The sequence below is a fragment of the Mustela putorius genome, unplaced genomic scaffold (genome assembly GCF_011764305.1).
Source record: "Mustela putorius furo isolate JIRA1106 unplaced genomic scaffold, ASM1176430v1.1 tig00000151_pilon_pilon_pilon, whole genome shotgun sequence".
NCBI classification, from domain to species: domain Eukaryota; kingdom Metazoa; phylum Chordata; class Mammalia; order Carnivora; family Mustelidae; genus Mustela; species Mustela putorius.
Window position 1 is genome coordinate 6,851,565 of NW_025421296.1, and position 21,620 is coordinate 6,873,184.

Consider the following 21,620-nt stretch of genomic DNA (forward strand, 5'->3'; position numbering starts at 1 on the left):
CCTGTGCCCATTTAACCTCCCCTTACTTCTCAACTGTCCATTTCTTTCAGATATAAAAGGCTGTTAAGAGGAACAATATTTCAATTTTATAAAATTCAGCATAATATCTGTATTTCATCTAATATATCCATTTAACTAAATTGAAATGGACTGATCTATATTTTCCTCTTGTCGTCCTTAACCTAAGGAGGAATGTGCTACCAGTGATGCACCTGTGATGTTTTATCAGGCTGCCCTGGTTGGGGTCATGTCACAGTACTTCGTCCAGCCTAAGTAACTGAACAGCTTACAGGGAGCCTAAGACAAATCCCCTTTACACTAAATATCACTACTGAAGAAATGTTACAGTACAATAAAATAGGAAGCTTTTTGTTTTCTTGAGCAGAAATTTATGATTGGTGGACATAACTGTTTTACTTGTGGAAGTTTGTCCTCACATCAACTTGGATGCCCTCCTCATTCTCTCTCTCAAATAAATTAAAATATAAAAAAATAAATAAAATAAAATACAATTAAATTAAATTAACCATAACTCAAAACTTCTGAACTGACACTAAAACAATAGGTCAACTTGTTAAACTTGGATTGCTTTAGAAAAGTTGCATATAATTAACATGGCTACACCAAAGAGAAGACTTACACATGCTTTCAATATCTCTCCGCAATAGTACTTTGAGATACAATTTTCAGTTTACATTATATGGCATTTACTAGTTTAAACCAATCACAGAAACCAAGAACTGTTAGCCCTTTATGCATAGGATACAGGAAGAAACAACAAACAGCAGACAGCATCACTTCCTGTGTCAGGAGACAGAAGAAGACCTGCCTTCAAACCCTGTGTGGTTGTTTATATGAGCTACTGAACCTGCAACAGTTATGCACTAGCCAATTAGAAAGGATGCACTGATGTTCATTTGAACAGACTGGCCTTTTTCTAGAACTGAAACGCAGAAGGAAAAAAATGAGTATTTCATAAAGTCCAACTGTGTCTCTATAAATACAAACACTTTTAAGAAACAGCAGCGTTATTTGTGAGGAAACAATAGAATTTTCTTGACTTGTATGAATAAATCTGTTTAATGTTGTCCAAATACTACTGCCATAAAGGCCCTAGTTGAAGCAAACATGATGCAGGAAAAAACAGACTTGCGCATTAAAATAAAATTTAAAACCATCCAAATACTTTAGTTTAAAAGTCCCTAAGCAATTAAAAAAGACATCCACTTACCTTTCCTATCTCTTCAGTGATGTGTAAAAGGAAATTACAAAATTTACCCAAACGGCCAGAGGCATCACAAGTTAGTTAAAGAATCAAACCAAACCACATTAATTCACAAGTACTCTATCTCTCCTCTCCTTTTTGGGCCCTCTTAGTTTAAGCCATTCCGTGACATTTTAGACATCAGGGAGTTCTACTAAAAAACAAACAAACGGGGTGCCCTGGCTGGCTCAGCCAGTAGAGCACATGACTCATGATCTCAGGATTGTGGGTTTGAGCCTCACATTGGGTGCAAAGATTACTCAAAAATAAAATCTCTTAAACAAACAAAACAAAACCCTAACTTTCTGAAATTCTTTAGGAGAGAGCTGCAAATGGCATATTTTTTCTTTTCTAACTTTTAAGCGACTTGGTAGATAGTACAGATAGCAAGTACTTTGAGTGGACCAAATTCTCAGAAAAAGGCAAGCAGGCTGTTAGGGGCAGACTTCTGATTTGAGCAGGGCTCCTCAGTAACTGCTCCTTGATAACTTAGATGTCAATCACTGAAGTGACATTCTTAGCCATCCCAGTGGAACATACTGGCATGCTTCCAGAGAACGTAACAAGGAAATAATTTTTAACAGTCACGTGGAAGGGCCTCTTACCTTGTAGTCCAATCAGTGAAGGCAGTGTGCTTTACAGGTAAGAATCTAAATTCCTAATGTTTATCTCAGTTTTTCAACTGCTTCCTACAAAATTCTCCAAGAGTCAGGAGAATCTAATACTGAAAAGTTCTGCACCGCTGCCATCCAGAAAGTCACAAACTTGTTCACAGAAACTTATTATATGACTATAAAGCTCAACTCTGGCCTTCGAATGTCAGAAATCTTAAGACAAGCTACAGATTACACGTTGGTTTTTTTAATTCTGCAAAATAAAAGAATTGACAAGCAACCGAACATCAGAGAAAATGAGAAATGTGAAAGCAGCTTTACACAAACCAATATATCAACAACGTGTTAACATTAATATATACATCAACATCGAAAGATACATTTACAGAAGTAAATGAAGATCCTCCGTTTTCTTTATCACGGGGTCAAAGATGACAAAACCAAGAAGTCGGGGGTCTAATTTCGTGCTGGCCCCCAGCTCTCACCATTATGGCTCTAGTGTTCCAGACAACAATAAAGCCACCTTTAAAGCAGCTCTATAACAAAGACAGGGGAGGTCTAGTGTACTTGATACGCAGCTAAAGTTACCCATGCTAAATAACCAAGGCTCGGGATCAGAATGATGGTATTACCTGAACACCTGGGTCCTCATCTTCTTCAGGAGGAGGAGATGGTGGGGGCGTTTTGTCTAAGTCTGAATTTTCAGAACCTTCTGTTTTTCCCTTGTTGACCTTTTTCTTCAAAGCACTTGCTTCTGAATCAGGTTTCTTATTACTAGAATTCAAAGTGGATCACTTAGTGTTCACTTTTTAATGAGGTTTTCCACATGTCCCCATGCCTTATATTTCCCGCATTAATATCCCGAAAGTATCAATGACAACTGATAAATCGATGCACATTGGCCATTTACAGTTAAACGGCACTCTCAAGTAAGTTTTTACAGCAAAACCCCACAATGATGACCTCTGGCAAATATCTGACCTAATTAAAAAGAAATTTCATGCAAAAACTCCTAATACCACCCGGAATACATTTGTTCTTCTAGACAATGCAAAATCCCTGCCAATACACCAAGGCAGAATGAAAAATCAGATCAAGAAGTAGTTTTGCTATTAAGTTTTTAAGGTACAGAATGATTTTTTTTTTTTTAATGTCTCAGGAAACGACACTATAATGATCATTTCTTTGTTTCTCTTGCAGAGAGTTTTAAATACTCCTATTTAAGTCCTTTTCATAACCAACACTACTAGGTGTCCTCTATTATGTCATCCAGCTATATTATTATCCAATGACAGCCTTTTAAAATATAACAAAATATATGGCAATTTCCTGTACTACATAATTTTACTTAATGCTGTCTTCTTCATTTAAAATAATCTTTGTTTTGGTGCTAGGCATTTTTGACGCAGTCACAATAGCCTTTCCTTCAAAAGCTAGGTCTCTGAAATACAAAAATATAGCAAGGCGACCCCAATAATTAAAGTGCATGTTCCATACTATGTTTCTGTCAAACGTTAATAGGATTTGAATGTTACATAAGTCAAAAGACATGAATGAACTCTAAGAAAAAAATTTTTTTTTAATTTTTTACCGTTACCTTTAGAACCTTCATTTGACATTCTTTTAGAATGTACATTTAATGGTATCTTCCATTCCAATTTCTAAACAAGCCCCAAGGTTTTCTAACATTATCATGTTATCCAACATTTAAATTCATCTAACCTTGGTAATGATTACATTTATTATTTCTGGAAAACCTAAAATTCTAAGAAACTTGAAAAAAAGATGTATTTCAAAAGCCTTTAAAAAGTTTATTTATTGAAGTTTATGAATTCCAGAAAAGTATGCTGACAGAATGCATTAAACAGCATTTTTTCAGCCTCAGTTACTATAAAGGACACCAAGACATCTCTATTGCTTTTATTTCAATAAAACATAACACGTAAAATATTTCAGAAGTATGTTAGTATAATAAAGTATCCATCACTCACCTAAAATTTCTATCATGAGTAAATAAAATATTTGGTAATCCTAAACTAGTTCTTTCTAAATGCTCAGAGCTTGTTTTTATTTTGTGAACATTGTAGCATGGTAAATAGCCACATAGGGAAGTAACTTACAAGAATTCAAGATTACAGCAAAGGGCAGTTAGATTTAAAGAGCTTTTTTATTTAAAAAAATTTTTTTTTAAAGGCAGTGTCTGAAAAACTTGAAGTCCCCAAAAGATTCATGGAAATAATAATATTTTTTAAATTGAAAAAAAAATCCATACAACAGTTCCTCATCCGACTGTCCTAGTGTTTACGCTACACATGGACAGAAGTCTCCCCTACCATGAGGCTCCATTTCCAGCATTTATTTCCGCTCTAACTGCCACAAATTATACAATACTACAGCTGAACGCTGGGCCCCTTTCCTTTCATCTGCACGCCAAGAGCAATCAGATTACCCTGGTAACCAGCGGTCACATGACCAGCACCTGCTCTTTTGGCTGGATGCCACTGACTAAAGCCATCTGCTTCCCTCAATCAGCTTTCAAACATTCTCAACACCTGCGCTGCAGTGTTTTGTGGTTTCTTTTATCAAATCAGTGCAAAACTGCTTCCAAAACTTTACATATTTCTCAAATTTGTTTAAATCAGAGGTAGGCCTGTCACAGAGTTGAACCACTGCCAGGTAAAGTAAGTCGGCAGCCGGTGCTTTTCACGGTGACCTCTCCGCACCAGAACGAAGTACACAATTTAATTTAGTGGGGTTACTGCACCCTGTGTGAACTATCCTATAGGAGTAAAAAGGCTTACTGTCTTAGAGCCACCAGAGCCCAGGTTTGATGAAATATCAATTTGCCGAAGGAGAGAAGTGCTAATGATTTTCCATCTGCCCTTCCCATGAATGAACTATGTGGAACCTCCAAGGCTGTTAAAAGTCAGACAAGACCTCTCCAAATGCTTTGGAAGAAAAAGCCTGTAGCCAAGGGAAGCACTCACCCCAGATCTGATTACTGAAAGATTTCTAAACTCATTAGACTTTGCGCTATTAACATTGCTCAGAGACAGCTAAGCATTTCTACGCTGACATCAATATACAAATCAAAAACATGTCAAGAAGTCAAAAAAAGCTACAAAATCCTCATTGTCCAACCCAAACACATTACAATTGAGGACAAGATGAAGTTACTTTGATTTTTTTTAATCTTTTTTTTTTTTTTTTTTTTTAAAAGATTTTATTTATTTATTTGTCAGAGAGAGAGCGAGCGAGAGCGAGCATAGGCAGACAGAGTGGAAGGCAGAGTCAGAGGGAGAAGCAGGCTCCCTGCGGAGCAAGGAGCCCGATGTGGGACTCGATCCCAGGACGCTGGGATCATGACCTGAGCCGAAGGCAGCTGCTTAACCAACTGAGCCACCCAGGCGTCCCGAAGTTACTTTGATTTTTAAACCGCCTTTGCTACTGTGCAAGAAGCTCATTTGGATTTTCAACTAAGTGTTATATTAAAACTGCTCTGTCCCCAGAAAAAGCCAAAGTCAGAATTTTTAACAAATGAGGTGTAATGCAGAACGGTGCTCTGCGCACTGATGAGGGTCAGACACACCTTAGTTCAAGTTCTGACTCTGTCATGTAGAACCTTTTCTGTCTGGGACCTGGGACAAGCCACTCCATTTCCCTGCGCCTCCGTTTCTTCTTCTGTAAAAGGAGGTTGGAAATTCTATCTTCCTCCAAGATTCATTAGGAGGTCTAAGTGAGATAGTGGATGAAGGCCTTGGCAATGTCTGACACAAATGGCCAAGGATGCACACACATCCGGAAGATATGCAGCTGGGAACGTGTTCTGAAACGTCTGCAAACAAATCCTCTGACATGACTCAGACCCGCTTGGGCCAAATCAATTGAAGACTGAGAAACAGAACCCCACCTTGCTACAGATCATTTCCTCTAAGCAACATGAGAAGGAAGGCCCTTTGTCCACAGTGCCCAACACAAGCTGGAAGAACAAACCAGCAGACAATCCCAAAGGCCGTTCCTCTCCAAGCCCAGGACCACTGCTCCAGCCCAGGCAGGTGTCATCTCCCACTTTGCCCATCACAACTGCCCACACCCCCTCCCACTGCTGCCTCTGGGGTCCCACGGGCAGCGTGGCCCACTCTCAGACCACTGGGGAAAGGGCACACAGTGCACCTCCACTGTCGTGATATAAACTGCTCCGGCACAAAGCTAGTCTTTTCTAATGTCAGAGCCAAAACACAGCCATACAAACATTCCTTCCCCAAATTACAATTTGGAAAGCTGGAAGGTACAAACAGGACAGTCCTCCCATTGAGGGTAAGAGAATATTACTGATCAGAAACATCCCTTAAGCTGACACTCCAATATTGAGAACCGGGCCACCGAGTGGCTTGGCACAGTCCACAGAACCTCTAGCAGCTGCCGTGCTGGCTGCACACGGGTGTAGGTGATACTGGCCTCCACAAGGTGACCTGCCGGCGAGGATCACAAGGATGACTGGGGGTGTGCAGGGACCACTATCTCACTCCAGCCCCAACCGGCCTCCGCCCCGGAGAAATCCTGTCTGCTTCCATTCTGCTCTCCCAAACCCACTCTGCTTCCACATTTCCTAATTCAGGGATGTGGCGCTGCCACCAAAACCAACACCAACCCACCCTCTACGCATCACCACGGTGACCAGCTGCGGTATAGACCTGACCGCACCATCCTGCTTGAAGTCCTATCCCATGTTTAACAGGCCTGCCAGTCTGCACTAGCTTGTCAGGCCTTCTGCAGCATCTGCAAATGGCAACAGTATAGTTCTACTCTTTTCACACCCCAAACCCTCCACTCACCTTTATGCTGCAGACACCCAGAACTGCTCCCTGAGGGACCCACCTGTTTCTTCCACCTCCTTTCCCCTCCCCACTCCACCTACGGCCATCACACACTCAGGGAAGCCTCTCCTAGCCAACGCAGACCGGATCACTAGCCACATGTCATATGGACCCCACACAAGGAAGGGGTATTTAAAATATACAAAATGTGGTGGTCGCACTCCCGCAGTGATCCAAAACCAAAGCTGTATATGGACCTGAGTGTGTGTGTGTGAGTGCAGGTCTTTCCCCAACCAGCCCGTAAGCTCAGAAAGAGGAAGAAGTCTGTCTTATTTATCTTTATTTTCCTGGTGCCTGGTCAGGTAGGCTCCTTATCAATTTTAGCAGATCGATTTCACTAAAGAGCACAAGTCACAGCCACGACAGCACTCACATATACAGCCCTTATGATGTGCCAGTGCTTTTCTCATTAACTCATTTAAGAAAACCCCACAGATTCTATCTTTATGATGAAAGACCTATGAGGCTCAGTAAAATAGGACTGATGTGCTACCGAAATAGAGTGAGACTTAGCAAGTTTTCAAAACCAGTACATCGCTATACGCCCCCCCCCCTCACCAAGTCCTTTTATTTCCTCAGCCTTATCTCTGCCATTGCTGGTGTGACCGAGATACGGAGCCACCCACTCCTGAGGCCAGGCAAACCCCTATACCCTCAGAAGCAGCACATTTCTCTGGGGACGGTGCTAGTAGTCTGAAGGACTTATTTCCATTGTGCACTTTACCATGAGAGCCAGGTCACACGGGTGGCCAGCTGGACGTGCTGAGGGTCCACAGCTTAGTGACATTTAGGTCACCACCATTAGACCAGGCTCTAAAAAGTGCTATAATGGCCCCCAGTATGGTCAAAACACAAGCCGCCTTGATGAGAACTCTGAGAACCCAAACTTTATCTTCAGAGAACACATGTTATACGGAGGGATGAACTAAGGACACTTCATGCCCTTTACGGAAGAGTTTGTAGTCAGCTTCCAACTGTAAGGGTCTACACTGAAGGGCTACGTGGCGGGACCTAAAACGGGGTGGCAAGACCTCATTCCACCTAAGACACAGCACAGGGATAACGAATTCTTTTTGGTGAGAACAAGTATACGCTTTTCAAACAAGCCAAGAGCCAGAACTTACAAGAAATCCCACTAGCTGCCCTGGTGTCTTGCAAAACAGAATGCAGTTAAACACTGACAGCATTGGCCGAGGGACCTAAGTCCTCCACAAAAAGGCAGTTTGAAGAGGAACCACAGGTGATGAGCATATGGTTCGTGAAGGTCTGGACAACGGGCGGGAATCCTCCATCAGTCAGACACTTCAGATGGAAGAAGTCCGTGAAGAGTCGCCTCACCCTGGGGAAAATCAACCTTGAGGCTTAGGTCGTGAGGATTAATCAGATCTGTTTGCAGGGACTCAAGCCAAAATGTCATATTATAATCTTTTAAAAGAAGAGTAAAATCTATTGAAAAATATCCTTATATTTTATATGCTCAAAAGGCTTTATTAATAAAGACTCAAAACTAATGGATGAGAAGCCAGAGGCGAGAGAGACGTTCCTGGCATAGGGCGTTTGCAGTGTGCTCCAGCTCTAAAAGATCCAGGCGCCGTAAGAAAAACTTCAGTAAAGGTGTGAGGGTCAAGGGCCCAGTCATGGTGGAGAGAAAAGCATCGAGCCTCTCAACTTGAGTGTAGGATTCTCCTCTAAGTTTCTGAACCACGAGAAAGAAATTTAAAAGAGGAAGAAGTGAAGGAAAAAAGAGACAAGATAAAGCACTAAGAGCTCAAAAGTGTCAATTAAGGCAACATAAAATAGGATACATCAAGTAAAATTAAAGCCACAAAACAAAATAAAAATTTTAGAGAAAGTCCTTGGGCCAAGATTTATGCAGTGGCTGAACTAGAACGTAATGAAATGCCGGTGACAGAATAAACTAAGGACGAAGAGATAAACTGCGCAGCAGACAGTGGACACAAAAGCCAGCTCCTTCCCACAAAGGTGATCAGAGCCGCCAAGGTGAAGGGGAAGGCCTGGGAGCACTCGGGAGATGCTCCACAGGGCGATCTTGGGCAGACAGCATCTGGGAGCATCTGGGCGGGATGGGGGAATGGGGGGATGGAGCACCAGCCTTGACCTGCGCTCTGCGCCCTCAGGGCCGCCTATGGATGCTGAGCTGCCTGCTGGGGGTCACATGTGTCACTCCAAGGGGGTGCCCAGCCCCCACCCCACCCCCGCCAGCTCCTAAATTCCACCTAGAAATTCTTCACCCAGCTCTTCTGGTTGAGAAAGAGAAAGAAGAGTTAAGAAAAAGAGAGAGAAGGGGAGGGGATTCTATCTTATTTCTGAACAACAAACATAGGACTTCAGTGACAAATTAATAGGGTTTTTTTTTTTAAGTTCCTTGAAAGTCACTGGATGAAAACACCTCTAAGACATTGAATTTAATCTAAATTGTTACCTTAAATAGCTCTTCTAGCATCAAGTACTCCTTAAGTATATTAACCATGCTGAATTTTTAGGAAAGAACAAAGAAAGTTAGAAAAGATACAAAAACCTAATTTGCTTTCATTTAAAATAAAAGTATATTTCAACTCAACGTGCCTCGCTTTTACATTTTACAATCAAACCTTCCAAGCATGAAGAAGCTGAGGGCCAGACAGGCAACATGTTCAGCCAGAGAAGTGGCATTGCTAAGACGGGAGCCATACCTGTCTTGTTCCTGGGCCCAGGTCTGAGTCCGAGACCTGGCCTAAGGCATCCAACCTCCTCACACACTCTCTCTAAGAGTCCAGTGCATGCCTGGCCTTTTGGGGGTACACTTCAGACCTCGACCTGTCCTGGTGAATGTCTTCTGTTACCTGGGACCATCTCTGGGGCCCCTGGTTCATCAGAACCCAGTCCCGAGGACAGCTACAGGGTTGCTGCCCCTTACTTAAAGGAGGAGGACAGAAGGGAGGGAAAGAAAGTATAATAAAAAGCTAGAAAGCCTTCTAAACAGCCAAATTCATTTTTAATATATTAAATATATTGGGGGGAAACTCCTCATGTAGTCAAGAATTGTCATTGAAAACCTCAGGGTCACTGAGTTTTATGGACTGAATTAAGGTCTGCCAGTGACAAGGAAAAGAACTCTAGTTAGCTAACACGTTATCACATCCCAGAAGCCAACATGAACACCAGCCGCTCTGGCTACATGGCACCGCCTGGCACTGTGATGGAACATAAAGAATTGCGTAAATCAGACATTACAAAATGGATGCAAATAGTACACCCTTATCCTAGAGCATATCCCCCAAGTGCCAACTGTCAGTGTCCAATTCTCAGATGCCACTCTTATTTTTAGGCACTGTGCTCCCATGACCCCAGAGGGCTGATGCTGGGCTAACTGTGGCAGTTAGAACCCCATCCCCTGGATTCATAAGGATCTTCTCAGATCGGCCAGCATGGCCAACACAACAAGTGAGATGGGCAGCTTGTCCACATTTTAAACAGGTGCCACAGGTAGGTAGAGAACTAGGCAGAGCAAACAGTAAAACCCACAAGGAGAAAATACTCTTACCCATCCTAACAGGAGAAGCCGAAGGACCATGACGTTATACTGTTCATATAGGCTTCGGGGCTACATACACAATTAGCATTCTAATGGAAGTTCAAGTTCTCTCTCCAACATCAAAATTAAGAAGAATGGTGTCTTTTTTAATTCATACTATTTCCCCAGTTAAGATTCTTTTTTTTTTTTTTTTTTAATTTATTTGAACGAGAGTTGGGGGTGGGCAGAGGAAGAGGGTGGAGCAGACTCCCCGTGGAGCAGGGAGACTGAATCCAGCAAAGGGCTCCATTCCAGGACTCCAAGACCATGACCTGAGCAAAAGGCAAATGCTTAACCAACTGAGCCCCCCAGGACCGGCACCCCTGCCACCTGTCTCCCAGTTAACATTTTAAAGCTAGGCCACACAGACTTGTATGAGAAGCTGGAGGGAGGGCTGGTGCTTCAGATGGCTGATGACATGCTCAGGGTGGATTTGCACAGCATCTAGACTTGAAGGGGCCCTTACCTGGGTGGGCAGAAGACAACTAGCAGAAAGATCTATTTTTTTTTTTAAAGATTTTATTTATTTATTTGACAGACAGAGATCACAAGTAGGCAGAGAGGCAGGCAGAGAAAGAGAAGGAAGCAGGCTCCCTGCTGAGCAGAGAGCCCGATGCGGGGCTCGATCCCAGGACCCTGAGATCATGACCTGAGCCGAAGGCAGAGGCTTTAACCCACTGAGCCACCCAGGCGCCCCCAGAAAGATCTTTCTATATCATGTGACAAATTTTGCATTTGTACAGATTTTCATACCTTTCAAAAGCATTTTCATATATAGACTTTTTTTTTTTTTTAAAGAAAGAGAGGGAAATAGGCTCCCCGCTGAGCTGAGAGTCCAATGCTGGGCTTGACCCCAGGACCCTGAGATCATGACCTGAGTGGAAAGCAGAGGCCCAACCCACTGAGCCTCCCAGGCGTCCCTTATATGGACATTTTTAATAATCATTTAAAAAAAAAAAAACAATCAGCCTAGGACTCCTCCTGCTCTTTATCCTACGATTCTAAGGTCACCACCACAATGTAGAATGGCAACATGTGCCCCACCCTAAAATGCCACTTAAGAAAGTCTTTGAAGGAACACATCTCTAAAAATAACCCCCTTTAGCATTCCACTGCCACCACCAGCCTCCTCCCCAATTCAACTTCCATCACATGGGCACAATGAGAGCTGGAAGCAAGGTCGAAGCCACACTCTCCCACACCAACCACAGAGGCAGCAGGCCGTCACTCTCAAGCCCAGCCCAGCTCCCTGGACAGGCAGAAACAAAGGTCAGCCAGGCCCAGCGCGGTCCCTCCCTGCATCGAGCACAGGGAAGGAGTCAGCAGAACCTGCTTTGTAAGGGTCAGTGGTGCTGGGCATTCTCTTGCCCCGAGGACTAGCAAACAAACCACGTGTTGCTAAATCTAGCACAGTCTGTACTAAAAAGTGCCTGATGACTACTCCCTCTCTGCTCACTCAGCCAACTGAGGACAAATCGGACGGAGGAAGGGTGATAAGGTGGCCTGTCACTGAGAAGAGAAAGACTTTGAGATGGTCATCCTGAAGCAAAAGAAGGATTTGGGATTAAGAGCCAATGGCGGGGCGCCTGGGTGGCTCAGTCAGTTAGGCATCTGACTCTTGATCTTGGCTCAGGTCATGATCTCACGGTTGTGGGATTGAGTCCTGAGACTCAATCTCATCCCCACCCTCAGTGGGGATCTGCTTGAGATCCTCTCTCTCAACCCCTCCCCCTGCTCACATGCTCTCTCTCAAATAAATCAATCCTTAAGAAAAAAAAAAAGAGAGAGAGAGAGAAAGAAAGACTCTCAATAGCCCCCCTTCAAAGAGAAGAGAACTTCTGAGACCACCAGGGAAGGCAGCCACCTCCAGGTATCCCTGACCTGGAGCTTGGATTTAATGAACCAGAGACTGGTAGGGCAGACCAGGGGCAGAGAAGCACAACGCCCACAGGCACATTTTCCCCCTTGTTCCTCTCCAATGCTGAAAGGGCTCGAAAGTCCATTTTGTGACCACACGTTAAAAAATCTGTACCCTCTTCTGCAGGCACACGGTCCAAAATACCTAATTCAGTATTTCCAATTATCCAATGCCACAAATCAAAACTAAATCATAGGATATAAAAGAAAGAACAAAGAAACAGAAGAAAATCTGCAGGTTTAATTTACTTTATTAACTACGTACCTGAGGGAGAGGTATCTGACTCTCCAGGCTTTCTGTACTGATTAAGCAAAACTAGTTTAATGGTTTGCTTTTGTGTCTAATCTCTGCTGAGAAATTTTATGTGTATAAGAGCACACTATATAAACTATGTACTAGGTTACCAAACATAAACCACCACGGGGCTTGTTGGCTGAATAAAAGTATTCCTCAGGTAAAACGCTGCTACTTTCTTAGATCCTCAGAGGAAAGTTGCCACATTAATAATGATAATGATAGTGTGGTTTGCCAAAAATATACTCTACATGTTTTTAGCACTTTGTGTTTTTGAAAAATAAGAGTGGTACATCTGCCGTCCACTTAAAATATTGCGTCCATCCTCCTTGAGAAACGGCATTTTAGTTTCCTGCTAACTCGGATGCCGAGGCTGGGAAACGGCAGGGAGGCTGCACCAGAAGCGAGTCTCCGCGGCTCCCTTGAACCAGGGCTTCACCAGTCAAGTCACAACCTCGGGCCAAGTTCCCTTCTTTATGCCCATTCAAAGAGTCTTTATAGAGCTAAATGGACCACTAAATCCTTCAAGAGTCATTCAAAGGAAGCGCTTCCTCCAAATTCTCTCTCACTGCACAAGGCCCATGCTTACACAACAGAAAACACACTGAAGAGAAGAATGCAAAATTCTCCTGTGTCAGCTCCTTGAATTCTTCCAATATGCAAAATGGCATCCCCTCCAGCCCACAAATGTCGTAGCTCTTATTTTCAATATTTACTGCCAATATTTGAAGGCTATAAGGACACCTGGGGAGAGCACCAGGAAAAAAAATGGGTAGAAAAATATATATTTAACATAAAAGGGAAAGAGGAAAGAAAGATACATTTCTAATAGGAAAGTGGAATGTGGCCCATTTTTCTCATTATTAAGATTTTAAATGCCTTTTCCTGAAGTGCTGAATACCTTTTTCTGTTTCTCTATCGTTCTATGTCCCAGCTTCTAGGTGGATTCTGTGAGTTTTTCTGCACAGGCAAGGCAATATCATTGTATGTGGGTTGCCAAAAGGGCCAGTTTGCTGGGAATGGCCACAAATGCAAGCCCCAGCTGCCTTCCGGAATGCAGGAGAATGGCAAGTGGTGAGACAGACATCCCAAAGGCATACAGAGTCAGACCCCTGAGGACAGCCACCCTTTCTAAATGTGCTCTAGCATCGAGAGTGTGTGACTGAGGCAGAACAAGCTCTCTCCCTGCCACAGACATAACACAGAGCCAGGCAGACCAGCGGTGGTTACTTCTGTCACCGCCCGCTCAGAGAGCGTTATTTGTTTGCGGAACGTCACCAATGATCCGGCATCCAGGGCCGAGTGGGAAAGATGCGAGCAGTTCTACACTAAATTTTTCATTTCACTTCTGTTTATTCCCTTCTATTTCAGCCCTCTGTAGGAAAATTATTTTCTGTATAAACAAATTCATCAAGTTAACTTATTCAAGGATGGAAATAACTGGTATCACATAACATTTTGCAAAACAAAATTGCCACTGCTGTATTCCAGTGCTTAAAAGCAAACTGCTATGGCAATTCAACCCCAGTGCTAACATAACCCAAACCCCCTATTACCTTCATCACTGCATATTCAATTTACATAATTATTCTGCTATGCTATTCAGAATTTACATGTAGTTGTATAGCATTCTACTTATCTGCACTTCAGGGACATGATTTCCTTCCTAGATTCAGCAGAACGCAAGACCACAACTTGACATACTCAATTCATCTGGCCAGTAGAAACTGTGGCTCAACAAAATAATGGGTTGGTTTGTTAATTTACTGAAAATCTCTATTCGATTACCATCTTCTTGGACAGCCACCTCCATCTGACCATCAATGACAGGAAAGCCTCCCAGGATGTCCTCATCACACTCTGTCATGACTCAGCAGGTGGCCCAACAAGTAACTGGCCAAGTCACCAAGGCCAACAGAGGTCCTCCAAACACTCCTGGCACCCCTCAACAGGGCCCATGTCTCTGGGCCCCGTTACAACAGCCCCCATTCTGCATGAACTTCCTAACGCTCAGTGGAAATGTTTCATTTGATTATCTGCACACCACTTGGGGATTAACAACTGTCACCTCTAGGAGGCATCCACTGAACTATGACCCTAAGGCAATGGGGGGGGTGCCCAACACTCTTCCTGGGAGAAAATAATCACATGCCCTCTCTCCTATCAAAAACATGTGACTCTAATGCAAAGCCATTACTTGGATTCAGCAATGCCAAAAATTTACTCTGCACAGACAATTCAAACTTAAGGATGAGCAGCTGAGAGCACACACTGGAATTTTCTCTCGTGGGTAAACACAGGGCCTCTCTCCGCACCGAGGCAGCCCAGGTGATCAGAACTGACTGGATCTGATGCCCCAAGTTCCTAACACTTGTTTACAGCTGTTGGGAAATTTTCAGTAAGTTTCACTGTTCAATACAGCATTTTGATATCTGCCCTAATATATCCCAAAAGAGGCAAGGGTAAGCTAAAAGTATGTTTTTAAAGACAGGACTAGGTCAAGGTAGACTCAGAACCTGAAGGTAACATACTTGGAAATTTATGACAAGATCCAAGACACAGTGGGTTTCTTTTTTTTTTTCTTTTTTTAATCGACGTTTATCATTAGGTGCTAGATTCAAAAAATTAAGGATACAAACTAAAAAGACAGATAGATCTTGAGGCTAAAGCTAGTCTTGGTGACATATTTTCCGAGTTCTAGGAAGCTTCTTTAGAACACAGGCTCTTACGTTTCAAGTTTTAAAGTGATAATAATACATTCTTTTAAAATTTTGCTACAATTTCTCCTTGGGAAAAATAACCATATGGTTCCTCCTACCAAAAGCACAATACTTAGCTTTTAGGCAATTATATTTCTAAAAAACCCTTGATAAATCAGACTGAAAGTCTACCCATACCCTCCCTGCTCACATCCTAACACTTAACAGAGCACCTACAAAGAATAAGTACTTAATGAAGCATTTAAATAAATGAAATATTTCAATAAATGAAAGCAAAATTTATAATGGGTTGTAAGTTTAGAAGAGTGTTCACATGGGAGAAAAATGGTTTTTAATTAAGAAACCGCTTACTGAGGCATCAAAGAAGGTTCCTAAGTTAAGTTACCTGTAAGACTGAGTTACTGAATAGAATTCTGTTATTTTGGCACCATAAAAAGTACTGATGACAAAAATTTTTAAATGACTGTGATACAGACTTTCAAAACACTACAGAGTAACTTATTTGGGGGTTGTATAGATATTCTGAGCAGAAGTTTGAAAATCCAACTTTGCTCTTTCCCTTTGCAGGGACATCTCCATAGTCACAGAAATCATCTCCGCTCTGTATTTGCATATGCACCCACAGGAAAGCCTACAAGTCAGCGAGCTCAAAAAGTTCTCATCAAGCACGTCTGTCGCAGACCTGAGCGTGCGTGTGTACACACACGAGTGCGGGTGTGTGTGTACACATGTGCATGGGGGTCAGAGGGGGAGTGTGTTTTCTAATGAAGTTTGCAAACAGGTTCAGATTAACCAAGTCTGACCATACTTCCATCTGGAAACTATATTTTCTAACATGAGCCATATTCCGAAAAATAGATTCAGATGTTTGGAATTGGTTCAGAACGGTTGTAAGAAATGTTCAGTACAAATGAAAAAAATTAGTCTTCAATGTCTTCTCCTCTCAGCTTTTCTTACTGAGTAAATATGCCTTCTGGGGGGTCAGAGTCGGTAGGGGAAGTACAGAGGGAAGTATGGAGTGGAGGAGGGTATTTCCTAGAAGCTAAAGAGTGCGCTATTCTTGCATGCATATCTAATGGATAACTGCTATTTGATTTCTCCCACGTTGCCCACTAGCATTTCAACCCTGCCCCTGGAAGGCTTACTCCGCCGAGTGGAGAGAATTAATTCTCCTGTTTCAACTTCTGGGAAACAGGGCTGAAATGCTGAGTGAAATACAGTGACCTATCTTGCTCCTGTAATCCTTCTTTCCCTGTTTTGCATTGTCCTTGAAAATGAGGTTGCTGGTCTAGGCTTATAAATAAGTAAGCTGGTAATCTGGTTCTATTTGGTCAATGGCAAACTTTCACAAAAATACAGGCAGCAAATGATTTTAAAATTACAAAGAATTTTTACCCAGTGAAGTCTACAATGTACCATCCAAATAAACAGCTTGTGGTAATTGAGTCCTAAATCCCAGAATGTATAAAACTCTTTCACTTTTCAGGTTGGGTTATCAGAGAAAGGAACCCGGTAGCAAAAAGCAAAGTGCTGCCCCTACCCCATCCCCAGACCCCGCCCCCTTTCAAGGGCTGTCGCTGCCCCCGCTCATTTCTACACTGCGTTTGAGGGTGGTTATTTCTGCCCACAGCCTACCTTGACTTTTTGCTGGATTTGGGTTTTGGCGTGGCAGTTTTTGCTTTCTTTTCCTTTGGCTCTTTGGGAATCTTAGGGGCTTTCGGGGTCTTGGGTTCCTTGGGCTCTTTTTTCTCCTTGGGTTCTTTCGGTTCCTTCGGATCTTTTTTTACCTTCGGCCTTTTCTTTTTCTTTTTCTCTTCTTGGAACCCATCTAGTGAGTTCCTATTTAGTTCTTGGCTATCAACCCCACCAGGGAAGTCATCTTTACCAAAACTTTTACTGGGCTCCTCGGCAACAATGTGGTTGTTTTTCTTCTTCTTCTTCTTCTGCTGTGGCTGCTGCTCTACGGACGGCAGGTAATCATCACTCTTCACTAGCTGAGCGTTCGGTCCACTAACCTGAGTCATATCCGGCACTGGTTTCTCCAGAAAGGGCTCCGACGGAGAATGCTAAGAGACACAAATGGGAATTGAAATTAGTTTATCATTCTTCATACTTAAGAAAGGAACTGAAAGTTAGTAGCTGATGCTTCTGAAACTTTACACTCAAAGTAGCAAATATTTTACCAACTATACAGTTGTAAAATCTATCCTTTTCTCTCACCCAAAAAACAAGAAAGCACTTACATAAACGGTTAAAAAAGAAAAAGGGCAACCAAGCAATACAGTAAAAATTCTGGTTCAGGAAGAAAAATAACTCTCATTCACCTGAAGACACTGTCCATTTTCTTAGCAGCCCCTACGTGTGTGGGACTTGGTGAATGACAGAACAGCGACAGAAGCTAACCCAAAGAATGAATTTAAATGGAGTTCTTTTCCTCTTGTGGGAATGAGAACTCAAATTAAAGATACATAATTAAGCCGCTTTTAACAAGAACAAGTATACTGAGCACCGCATGATTCAGGTACTGTAAAAGTTTGAAATCCAAATATCACACACAAATCTTATATGGTACAGGCCATTTCTGATTTAAATGACATGAAAATGACACATTAAAAGCACATAGCCAAACTTCATGACTCGCGATTCGTTAAATTTCTTGTACTAACATGAAATGCAGAGAGTGTTTATCTTAAGTTACTGAAGCTTCACGTTTTCACATTTTCCTGAGGAACAGAAAATCCAAACAGTCAAGCTGGTAAGTCTTGCAGATTTCTGACATTCACAAGGAGTGCATCTAGAGATGGGCTTAACACAGTAGAGACCATTAACAGTTAGGATGAGATGTTAACTGGTCAGCCAAGAGCAGAGTCCACTCCAAACCAGGACAGGGGTAGAGTATCATCTGCACTGCAAATTACGACATCGAGTGAACCTTTGTAGTTCAGCGAAATACTTTAAAATGTCATATCTTCAAATGTCACTCGGGGTTGGGTTTGTTTTTGACTTCTTCATCTGCTTCTCCAGACACTGAATAGTAAGTATAACAGAAACAGTAAAAATAATGGCTGCTAGTGGTTACTGAACAGTCTTACTATGGGCCACGCACATGCTAAGCACCTGATACCCCTGACACCGTTCAACCCCCACACCAGCCCCAATCAGGAGCTGGATATGGGTTCTGACATTCAAGGATGCAGTCCTATTCCCAAGAAGTTACATGCCTCCTGACCATACCACTTCCAAAAGGTGGGGGGAGAGGGGGTAGAAGAGCCCAGATCCACGTCTGCAGAGGACTCATGAGTAACCCAAAAGCTGTACTCCCCATCAGCAAGGTACTATAAATCAAATTCCAGTCCGAATAACTGAGCATCTGTTCCAGGCCATGCACTGAACTGGGCACTTTCAAGAATTAGTTCACCTGAATCTCACCAACAAAAATGTGGTGATCTGCCCTCATCTTTCGGAAAGGAAGGGAAGTCTGAAGAGGTTATGTGATCACCCAAGGTCACACAGCATGAGACAGAGCTGTGATCTGAATCTAGGTTTTCTAAACCAGTAAACCAGTATTCGGGCTCTGTGCTTATGAAATCTTTTTTTCCCCCCTCTTCTGAAATCTTACATATGGGCATCCTTCTAGGAAATACTCCATGGGTTTCATTTGATTTCCCAAGTATCCAGTGACCCCCATCCCAAAATTTTAAGACATTACTGTCTGAAAAGAAAGTGGGCATACTATCCCCACTACCCCTTACCGTGGTAACTTAAGAAACCCACATTCAATTCTCCCATCTGCACTGGTGCAAGAGACTGAGCCCAGAATTACAAGGTAAGAAACACAAACTCTAGTCTGAGTCCTGCCGTTAACTCTACTATCAATGAAAAATCATTTCATTCATCCACGGTTCATTTTCTTCATCTGCACAATGAAGGGGTTCGGTCAGATGATTTCCAAAGTCTCTTTTAAAATTCAATGGTATTAGAAAATCTTAAAATGCATATGGCCTTTTCCTAGTCACAGCTAAAAGAGGATGAACCTGCAGAAGATTAAAGCTATACAGAAAGAGAAAGAAGCAAGAGCAGAAGTCTGAGGAAAAGCACACGTTGGGAGGGAGTCCCCGCGAGCAGGTTCCCACACAGGAACAGCACAGCAAGCCAAACACTCAGAGAAGTCACCCTCTGTCCTGCCTTTCCCCCTCACACACACACTCAACACACATCAACCAAGGTGCCGCCCATGTTCCCATTACCTGAGAATTCACAGCATCTGATTTAACTGTGTGATTCAAATTCAGCTGAAGTCTAGTTAATTGTTACCTATTATTTCCAAGGTAAGGAAAAAGGAAAAAGCCTTTTTTTTTTTTTCTAAGAGACTTAGAGGTCAAACTTATTTGGGACAAACTATTTTTCAGGAAATGGAAGAAAAAGTACTTCCTGGAAAGGGATGGAAAGAGAAAAGTCCACCAGTAAACAAAGCTTCAAGCATAGAACGGTGAATTAATCCCACGTATGCATACCTTGCTTTAATCTGCATGGCATTAACCCCAGCAACAAAGTGCCAGCTTCTAATGAGAAATACCTGGTACACATTCATGAACTCGAAAAAGCACAGAGCATCTAATACAAAAAGACTGAAAATTTATCTACACATTTTAGCATACAAATGATTTTAGATGCTCCTTCCGGTAATAAATGAAGCCATAAATTAGTATCCCTTAAAATTTTTAATCTTCCATAAGAAGGAAAAAACATAAAGAGTAAATACAAAAAAGTATTAATCCTGTTTGATATGCAGCAGAATTATGTTTTGGTACTATATGAAATAGGGTGAAAAAGGTGCTCAGAAATATTATAGTGTTTACCAGACCCACATCTCCTTAAATCTTTTAGAGAAAAGCTGTTTTTGTAAACATTTAACAAAGAACAGATGGCCTGCCTTAATCATGTGGGGGAAAAAACCTGGAGCTCACAGTAATACCCTGACAAAGTCTCCCAGGCCCAGCCGTGCCCCCCCTCCCCACGCATGGTACAGTCTTCTCTAATGCTATTTAATTTTACAGCGGACATTTTCCCATCAATTCCCACTGCCTGACAGGTAATCAATGCCATTAACATCTGATATTACCATATAGGGCACTGCCAAAACCCCTCATTTATTAGAGCAACGTGGAGAATGTTAGATACCAAAGGTATTTTTAAATACACACCATAGGACTTTGCAGTTGACACATTTTCTACCGCAATTCCATGTGCCTGTTGGAATATTATGGGATTTGTAAGGATGGTGCCATGGACTTCCAGAACGAAAACAGCATGACTAATATTTAAACGGTAAACAAAAATGATTCAAGGTGTGTATACGTGTATCTTGTCAAAAAAATTACCAGAACCTAAAGATAATCACTTTTATCCTTAACTCCACTGTTCAAAATGTACACACCAGGCAAACACAGAAGCAAGTCACCTTATGTAAAACCGCAGAATAGACAAGATGCAAAGTTAACCAAAGGAGGGCAGAGATGAAGAAGTGAAGGCAACCCTTCTCTCACCTTCAATCAAACGAGACCCAAAGTATTCAGGAGCATTCGCAAGAAAAGGAGAAAGTACCTAAAAGGAAACTTTTCATTTACCTCAGGGATGCTTTCCACCCAACATTCATCAGCTTGGCCTGGCTTAAAAGCTAGTTTACTCATGTTTTGCCTTAATTACATCCGTAAAGCCTCAAAATGGTAGCAATGTCAAGTAACAGGCACGAGCCACGTGAGAGTAACACTGCAGTGTTTCCAACAGGTATAAGCTCTGCAAACTAACAATGTTCAGTAATGCGGGACAGCGAGGGCAAAACATTGTACTTACTGAGTGATACAAACAAATCTAAAATCGAAATGCTACTTTGTAGTAACGACATCGCACTTCTGGGAGCATGTCCCTTCCCTGCACATTGAGCCAAAGGGAGGTATCTGTGCTCTCAGAGAACCTGAGGTTCTGGGGGAGAAGCCGCAGGCCACCCAAGGCTAAAGGAACGACAGATACAAACTTAAAACATGCTAAACTATGATTTCAATGATTTGTAAAAATACAAAGTGTTCACTTAAGATTGCAAAGTACTATTTGCTTCCTTTTTAGATTTTGGTTTTGGTTTTTGGTGGCTTTTATTGACGCGCTTCACTTTTATTTTTCCAGTATCACTCCCCAGGTTCTTGGTCCCTTGACAACTCTTTAAAAAAGGAATTCCAGTATGAAAACTGAAGCTCAATCTTTAGCCAAAAGAGCACACAGGGTGCACTTAGCAAAGGCTCCGTGAGTCCTGTTGAACCACCCTTTTCTTGTCAGTGACACTGAGAAAAAGAAGATGCACTCAG

General features: G+C 42.3%; 1 protein-coding gene across 10 annotated transcripts in view; it reads right to left on the minus strand.

The window, feature by feature from the left end:
* Nucleotides 1-21,620, minus strand: part of CHD7 (chromodomain helicase DNA binding protein 7) — a 187,103-nt gene that overhangs the window by 67,317 nt on the left and 98,166 nt on the right. For all 10 annotated transcript variants that reach the window (XM_045075759.1, XM_045075751.1, XM_045075755.1 and 7 more), the window contains 2 exons: nt 16,897-17,327; nt 2,511-2,652 (listed from right to left, as the gene is read on the minus strand). In XM_045075759.1, the coding sequence (XP_044931694.1) occupies nt 2,511-2,652; nt 16,897-17,327 (573 nt within the window). The remainder of the gene's footprint in view (nt 1-2,510; nt 2,653-16,896; nt 17,328-21,620) is intronic.